The sequence below is a fragment of the Aptenodytes forsteri genome, unplaced genomic scaffold (assembly GCF_000699145.1).
Source record: "Aptenodytes forsteri isolate BGI_AS27 unplaced genomic scaffold, ASM69914v1 Scaffold31, whole genome shotgun sequence".
Lineage (NCBI taxonomy): Eukaryota > Metazoa > Chordata > Aves > Sphenisciformes > Spheniscidae > Aptenodytes > Aptenodytes forsteri.
In genome coordinates this window covers 163,896-172,548 of record NW_008794713.1, presented here as the reverse complement: position 1 = coordinate 172,548, position 8,653 = coordinate 163,896, and the positions used below count along the sequence as shown (strand labels likewise).

Sequence of the window (8,653 nt, the reverse complement as noted above, 5' to 3'; positions counted from 1 at the left end):
GCCCGGCCGGCCCCGGCGGCAGGTGGAAAACGCCGAAGGCGGCTGTTTTGCTTCGGAGGAAAGAGGACATGCGCTGCCTAAGCCGTGCGGGGGTGCGTGTTTACCAGCTGTCAAAATGGGTGACAAATTCAGCAGCCACCCTCCGAGAACGGCCCCTCTTGTTTGCAGCAGCTCTGCGGGTCAAGCCTGGGAGGATGCTCCCCCAAGCTCACCGAATTCAGGGCGCAGCTGCTTCTGCAGCTCCTCAGCGTTGGCCACTGGTCCCCGTGCCGACTTTCAACCTGCGGTGAACTTTTATGGCGCGGCCCTAAAAGCTAGAGAGTAAAAGTTGGGAAGTAGCAGAGCCGCTGGTGCGGCGTTGGAAGAGGAAACACCGGCAGGCTGCCTGGTATTTTTAGAGCTAGTCTCTGCGGTCCTTGGGTTTTGCCTCTCGGCTATTTGTTAAAAGAAGTGGCGGTGGCTGTTTGAAATGCCACTGTCGCAGGTCCCACGCTCCTCTTGGCCTCGCTGCACCGTGACGTTAAATGGCGCAAAACAAGCGCTGGTCTCTGAGTAACTTGGTGTGTTATGTCACGGCACGAATCTCTTAACTATTTGAAGAAACCCAAAAACATACAGCATACAGTCGACAAAGGGCTGATAAAAAAGGCCAATCTTGCAGCCAAGCAAGCTGTTAACTATTTGGTATCTTTGTGGTCTTAATTCCAAAAAGTTAGTAGTGAACAGCAAAGGGAAGTTTTCTATGTATGTGTATAGACACATGGGTAATACAAAGAGCTAGGCAGGGAATGAAACTCTGCAGGTAGTCCGTGTGTGTGTGCAGCCAGCAGTGTCTAACGTGTTGTTGGCTCTTATTAGACGTGGTCAGGTCTATAGAAAGTTAGCCTGAGCTCGTATTTTAAGAGAAAGTGTGTCTTACAGTCCCAGGACAAAACTTCTGATAATCCTGTGTGGTAGCGTTATGAGTCGGCAGTGTGAGTGCAGGCAAGATTTGAAGCTTTTTCTTCTCCAAACTAAGAAATAAACTGTGAAAACGTTTATTTCTGTGCCATGCTTGAGCGAGTACTAATTGAACGTTCATCTTTACTACTGGTGGCAGCACCTTTATTGCAACGGAAGGAACACTTTGCGTTACTTGGGCTGGTAACTAATTGCGTATGGATAGTTTTTCAGATTCTTCCGTAATTTAAGCAGGATTTTTTTTGAAGTCCTAACTGTAGCGCACACCAAGGTTGGTAAGTGGTTGACAGGCTTACCCTTCACCTGATTGGCACTGAATTAGCAAGCAGCTCAGTTTCTCCGTGCTTTATTCTCCGTGAGTTATTCTCCCAGGACGAATTCCCTTTTGTAAGTGTGCAGCGGTTGTTGAGAACATCCTTGTTTCTCTCTTGACTTACATCCAAAAAATCTGTATTTTTGAACTGAAGAAAACAGCTCTAGTACAGCTGTGTACCAGTTCTTCAGAATAAAGCAACAGTGGCTTTCTGTTTATTTGGAGGAATTTACTATTCTGCAGTCTTTCTGAGGATTCTGCAGGATAAGGCCTTTGTCCCGCATACATAGATGCGCTTAGCTTTACTACTGGGAGCCCTCCCGGTAAGACAAATGGAATAAAATCAAGAATGTGAATACATCTTGTCAGAGTAGGCCAAAAATACTTCCACTGTACAAGATAATGGACTTTCTGAAGCTTAAGAAAAATATTTAGGACAGATCCATTAACGTATAAAAAAATAGCTCTCTGATGTTGTGCGGTAAGAGCTTTTATGAACCAAGACTCCAACACCAAACGATTTAGCACTACTTTCTAATTGTACTGCGAGAAGTTTGCTAATATTGTAAGTTAATGTAAAGTACATATGCTCTTTTTACAGAGGTGTTCTGAAATTATTCTCATTTGAATTCACCTAAGTGTGTTTTATTTGCTGAATGTTTCAAGCCTCAAATTGTGAACTTACTCTGCTTAAGTACTCTGTGTCTAACTTTTCTCCTTGTTGAACTGGTTGCCTCAGAATAAGAGGGAAGAAAAGTAGTTTCAAGATCTGCTTCCAAAATGACCCGCTCACCACTGCTGAACACTTTATTAGTAACACCCCCCCAATACGATTGTTGATTTTACTTTCTAGATCTCAAGGTACCTTAGAAACGTCCTTTAAAATGACGGCTCAGGACTTTGCTGGAAGGAACCTGAAATATTATTACCACCATTTTCTGCTAACTTCCCCCGACAGCATCTGGTCAGCTCGGGGAGTCAGAGGTGCTGAGTTGCTGTGCAGAACTGCATCGTCCGGCCTCATCCTTCTGCTCCTTCCTCTGCACATGTACGCGCTGGGGTGCTCCCATTGCAAAATGGAAGTGCCCTCTTCCCCGTTGATCCGCAAAGCACCTGCTGCAGTGCTGCAGGGTGGTGGGTGCAGGGAGAGCTTTAAGTAAAAGTCTCATTGGGAGACACATTTATAGTGGGTACTAGCCTAATGTCATAACTTTAGACTGCTTTCTCATTACTGAAGTGATGAAGCCAGCTAGTGTGTGCCTGGTTTGTGTCATGCTTGGGTAGGCAAAGCTTGTCTGTTTATTTAAAAAAAAAAAAGACTAGAGTGCAATAGTGCATCCACACCAGACTCGGGGTAGTGCAGACTCACAGGATAGATTGCTGTGGGTATGTAAGAGAAAATGTTTGTTGACCCTAGAGCAGTGGTGCTTAAAAAAACAAAACCGGTTGAGGCCAGGAGGACTGGAAACCTGTGAGGCCTGTATGGTCTTTAATTAATAATCCCAGCTTGTGTTATCAAGAACAAGCTCCTGTTAACACACAGGTCTTGGTAGTTTCTGTACATGAAAGAAAGACTGGGGCTGTTCATTTACGCAGGATTTCAGGAATACTTGAAGTATATTTATGTTTAGCCGTCCTTCAAACTGAAGGAAGACTGCAAAGTCATCAAGTGTAAGTTGCTGTCCAGTGAGAGATACTCCTTCGTGTTAAGGTATAATCCACAAGTCAGCCAGCCTGTGCAGTAATTGAAGCAGACCTTGCTTTAATTGACACAGAGCTTCCTGACTCTCTGAGCAATGTAATTGTACCTTTTAAAAGTATGATGAACCTTTCCCTTAAAAGTAGCTTTTGCAACTTAACAAATCCATAATTGCAGCAGCAAAACATTTGCTCCTAGATAAGGGCACTTGTACTGTATTGGTAATTAGTTTGACCTGGCCAGATGCCTCCTGATAAGGCACAGACGAGAGCTGTCAACTGGTATGCTGAAGAATTTAATTCTCTCAAATTGTGACCAGCATGTATGTGGTAATAAGTCAAAAATTACCAGTTGTATTGGATTAAGTCTAGTGGTGCACCACAGTCTTGTTTAGTCCTTACCATTGTCAAGTACTAAAAGAAGAAAAGAAATCCTTGTTCTGGTTATGCTGACACATGTTTTAGCAGGAATGTTATTCCTCTTTCAATTCCTCTGCTTTTTTCCTAATTCCTCCTCACAGGACATTGCACAACCTCAGTCCTCTCTGTATCTGTTTTCACATCATTGCAACCCCCTGTCTTTCCCTCAGTTGACATCCTTCTCCCTTCTCTACCAGCCTTTACCGTTAAAATCATCTCTCCTTTTTCTTATGGTTAAAGTACCACCATCTCAACCCTGGCCTCTCTTCTACGAAACCCATCATAAACCATTTAAAAACCTTCCCACAAAGCAGCATGACCCAACCCTTTCATCTCCTTGAAACCAGGTACCGGTTTGGACCTTTCTTCCAGACCTGTCCTTGCAGCTTGCTGCCTGCCCGAAGTGCTTCCCAGAAACAGGGCTGGCAAATATGAGTCACCGGGCCTGAGTCTTCATGTCCCTTCGCCCTTTCCCACGAGGCCAGAGGAGAAGCGGAGCTGCCCAGGGCAGCTTATTTGCTGTCAGTCGGACCATGCTGCATCGAAAGTATTTTTATCGTCTGGTGGTATTTTTCATCTGAGAAGCTGTTAGATGTAAGCCCAAACTCCTGGTGTGAGCAGTTTTTATGTCTACCCCGGTGCTGCATCTGGCTCAAGCCATCCTGTGAGCCTCAGCTGGGGGTGAGTGGAGTCAGCCTGGGAGTTTTAAAAAGCATTAAACTGCTTTAAAGTTTTTTTTAGTCTGTTTTAAAAAGCATTAAACTACTAGTGGCATGTATAGATGGAGCCTTGATTTTTAATCATGAGGGTTGCTGGATTGTCCTGTGCATGTATTCTTGAGGAGGAATTAGGACTTTTAAAGCAGGAGGACCTGGGCAGATGGGTGGCTTGTTCTTGCCAGGTTGGTGGCCAGCAGAGCCGGGAGGAGAGGGTAGGTGAGTCACGGAGGGCCGCGGTCAGAGCGCAGAGCTTTTGGCCCTCCTGCGGAGGAGTATGGACAGGGGGTGGGGAAGGATGCTTGCTTTGTGCTTTCAGGGTAGGTCATGTTAAGGTGAGTTTTGGGGGCAGTTTCTTGCTAAAAAATGTTTTAAAGTCTGCGACAGAAGGAGTTAGAGGAGATGTGCAAGATGGGAGATGAGACAGAAATAGGAAACAATTAGAAGAGCAGGGGAAGGAGAACTCAGGACTGAGTAACCAGTCAGGTTTTATGCTGGGTATAAATTAACTGGGATCATATCTCTTGGATCTAAACAGGGAGGGACTGAGTGGAAAACAAAGCCTGATTCTCCCACTTGCTGTATACATCTGAGATGCCTCCACCAAGAGAATCATTTTAGGTGCCTGTATGGCACCTCAGAGGAGAGGAGCAAGTCTCCTCTCTCATAGAGAAGAAAGTAAGATTTGAATCACCCTCCTAAAAAGTCTCTGTCGGTGTCTCTTGTTGACTAGAGACTTAATTGATGAAGTTAGGAGAAATCCAGACCACAATCTGGTTTGGTTCTTAAATGCTCATTAATTGCAATGAATTAATTTAAATTTAATTAGAGTAAGATAAGGTGTGGTGTTTGGCCTACTTTTTAATTCCTTGTTTAAGGTATTTGCTCATGTCAGATTGAAGCCACCCTGACACCAGACTGATGCGTTGCAGGCTGAGGCTTGCTGCGACACTGTAATCGCAGATCATTTTTAGCCTCACGTGCATGAGGAGATGGACTCGCAATTGGGTAACGATGGCAAATGGGCGTTCAGAATTAAAAACAGTTACGACCGAATTTGCCATTCCTAAAGGCTGGTTGTTTTGCAGCACAAAATTAATTTTGCTTATCTGATCCTGGTTTCCAGCTGCCCTGAGTTCTGGCAGACCAGCTGTGTTTAGTCCACTGCTAGCTGGTTTAGGGGGGAATTATCATGTTAAAAGCAACATTTGTTTGTAGTGCTGGTGAGGCTTCCATTCGTCCTGTCTCCACACAGTAAATTTATGTTCTTTACCACCAGACAACTAAACACATGGGTTTTGAGTGGAACTTTTTTCAGTTGCAAGGCCTAAACAAACAAATAAAGGATGAGAGAAAGGGATCCCGCTGAATGTCAGCGCTGCTTTCGTCTAACGCTTTATAATGGGTAGAAGAGAAACTCGGGTATAACTGATGATGAAAAACATGAGATGTTTGCGTGTTCTTTTAATGCTTGGAAAGATTTTTAAGAAAATCCTCAGATTGTAACTTGTAAGATCAGTCTGCCATCTTAAAAGCTGATTATGTGTAAATTTGATTATAGAAAGGTCTTCCTAAATATTCAGGCTATATTTAAGATAATGAAGTTTTGTTTCTTAATCTAATTTTGGCTTCCATCTGGAAGAAATTAAAAATCCAAACCATGTATCATTTCATTCCTTAAAAATGTCTCATACCTGCTTTACTGTCCTTGCGTGTATCTTGGATGTGAACATATAGCTGGGCCAGAGGATGATGGAGCACCGGCTGCGGGGATCCCCCACCCACGCCAGCTGCAATGGAGAGGGAGAGGGGTTCTCAGCCATGCTGATCCTGGATCTCTGTCTTCCTCCACTGACTGTATAGGCCTGTTGCTAAAGGGATCTATTTTTTTTTCCTCTCCCCATGTCAGGATTCTGCATGGTACTGCATCCGAGCTATGTACGTCTGTCCTTTCTGGCCTGCCATCTGAATGTGTCTTCATACAGGCCGTGGTCCTGTGTGAGGTCTCGCTGTCGTCGCTATTGTCTCTCTGTGTCGGTGAAATGATGTTTAGAGACGAGTCAGTACACATTCCCTGGTGGTACTGTTATACAAGCATGTAATAAATGATAATTTCTGCTCCAAAGAGCTTGCAATTAATAGTTCAATAAAATGGGTTTGAGAGTGGTTATCACCTGGCGAGATTAAGAACTAAGCTTTTGAGTGGTACTAACAAATTTTTTATTTTGTTAGGGAAACATATCCTTTACTGGAAAGGATATATTCTCTCTGAAAATAACCTTGTTTTCAGGTTTGGAATTTAAAAAATCTAAGCATGGAATCCAGAGTTCAGTGAATTTTTGACCATTTTAATTCTCCATTTTGTTCTAATCTAGTTTTAATATGCTAATAGACATAGTTTCTTTCCTTTCTGTTGTCCAGGCCACAAGATTTCATTGTAAGAAAGCTATTGGAGAAACTCAGCTTAAATTCTCTTGCTGCACTAGCCCAAGTCATTCTGTCCTCCCTGGTATTTGCACTGGTGCCAGTTGCGTGGGTCACCACGGAAGGTTAATATTTGCTAATGGCAATTCTGCCCTGGGTTTATGGTGCAGCTAAAAGACAATACCTAGTGAATGCTGGCTGACTGCAGCCCACAGAATAATGCTAGCTCACATCAGTATCCCTGTATGTTCTCTCCACTCATGCGCTCTTGTCGTCGTAAAGCCTTCCTTCTTTTTCTTCCTCCCGGCTGCTGCAAGGCAATTTTGGGTTATTATCACGGTGTTAGAGCAAAGAGTCTTATCTAGTATGTACCTATTTATTTTACAACAGTTGGCCTACAAATACGAACAGTAGTCCCACTGCCTCTGTATCTGAATGATTTTCTTTTCCTTTTCCCAGGTGCAGTATAAAAAAAAAAAATGTTCTCCCGACTAAGAGTAGCTGCCACTCCCTGTGTGATGGCACGTCGCAGCGCACATACGAAAGAAAAAGGCAAGCCACTGATGTTAAACCCACGAACAAACAAGGTTGGTAGTGTGTGATTATCAAATATCTTATCTTCATCTGGTAATTGTCCAGTGGACCTTGTTCCAGGGTTAAACCACTTCCAGGAGATGTACTGGGCCACAGCCAAAAAAGAGTAGAGAAGATGGAGGAGTCAGTGATCATTTCAAGTTGAATACATGGACATACATGTCCATACATGGACACCTACAGTACGAGGACTTCCGATAACACTTTCTGCTTCTGTCAGCCTGCGCTTCCCCTGGTTTGCTGTGGTTTCCACAATCAATACTGCTGCTTCCTTGTGCCAAATGGAAGAGTCGCTGATTCTTGCTGATTACTGGCTTAGTTTTTGGGCTGGTTGAATTGAAGTAAAGCTTTAGCAGATAGAGTCTTATTTCATAGTTTGCAAAAGTTCATTCTGAATTCAGTCTTGCTAGCGATAGAAAGCGTTAGCCCCTCTGTCCTAGTCCTGGCTTTTTCCTGCAAGACTGAATTGGGACCGAGCCATATCAGTAAGAAACATCCCTGTGCAGAGAGTCGGACAGAGAGCGTGTAAAAATAAGCCTTGAATGGAGCTAACTGGGAGGTAGAGACATTATGTTAATTCTGTGCATTGGGAGGAACTTCTCCTAAGAAATAGGGGTTTTTTCCTTCACAAAAATTTTCCTATTTCCACAGCCCCATTCCCAATCTCTTTTTTTTCCAGTGTAGTAGTAGCCTTCAGGAATATTGAAACGATTAATGTGTAAACTAGAACTAGTAAGAAACGAGTTGAGGGCTTTTGGTAGCTGATCCAAGACATCTACAGTGGTCAAGAAAGGTGACAAATCTAGCTGCCTCTGACAGGGTATTTCATGAGCAATGGAGCTATGGAAGCTGGACTTCCATAGCTTTGTCCTATGTTTTTAATGTCGCTTTTCTCCTCTTCCTCATTCTCTGATTTTATATTTTTCCACTCCTGTAATGCCTTATATTTCCCCTTCACTGTAAATTTCCTTCCCTTCCTTTTCTGCCCATGGCCCTGACTACTCCTCTCCCCCTGTATTCTTAGCTCCTTCCCATGTCCCCTTTGCCTAGATGCAATGAAGCACATGCTGCTATAAATTGGCCAGCCGGCAAGCCAGACACGTAACCCCGAGCCTTTCTCTCAGCAGAAGGGCTAGGCTGGCTCTTTCCCCTGCACAGGAAAACCCTTTTCCCTTTTCCCTTTTCCCTTTTCCCTTTTCCCTTTTCCCTTTTCCCTTTTCCCTTTTCCCTTTTCCCTTTTCCCTTTTCCCTTTTCCCTTTTCCCTTTTCCCTTTTCCCTTTTCCCTTTTCCCTTTTCCCTTTTCCCTTTTCCCTTTTCCCTTTTCCCTTTTCCCTTTTCCCTTTTCCCTTTTCCCTTTTCCCTTTTCCCTTTTCCCTTTTCCCTTTTCCCTTTTCCCTTTTCCCTTTTCCCTTTTCCCTTTTCCCTTTTCCCTTTTCCCTTTTCCCTTTTCCCTTTTCCCTTTTCCCTTTTCCCTTTTCCCTTTTCCCTTTTCCCTTTTCCCTTTTCCCTTTTCCCTTTTCCCTTTTC

General features: G+C 43.8%; 1 protein-coding gene across 1 annotated transcript in view; it reads left to right on the top strand.

The window, feature by feature from the left end:
• Window positions 1-8,653, top strand: part of ME2 (malic enzyme 2) — a 32,733-nt gene that overhangs the window by 672 nt on the left and 23,408 nt on the right. Inside the window, exon 2 of the mRNA XM_009273819.2 lies at window positions 6,991-7,118. Within this exon, the coding sequence (XP_009272094.1) occupies window positions 7,011-7,118 (108 nt within the window). The 5' untranslated portion in view covers window positions 6,991-7,010. The remainder of the gene's footprint in view (window positions 1-6,990; window positions 7,119-8,653) is intronic.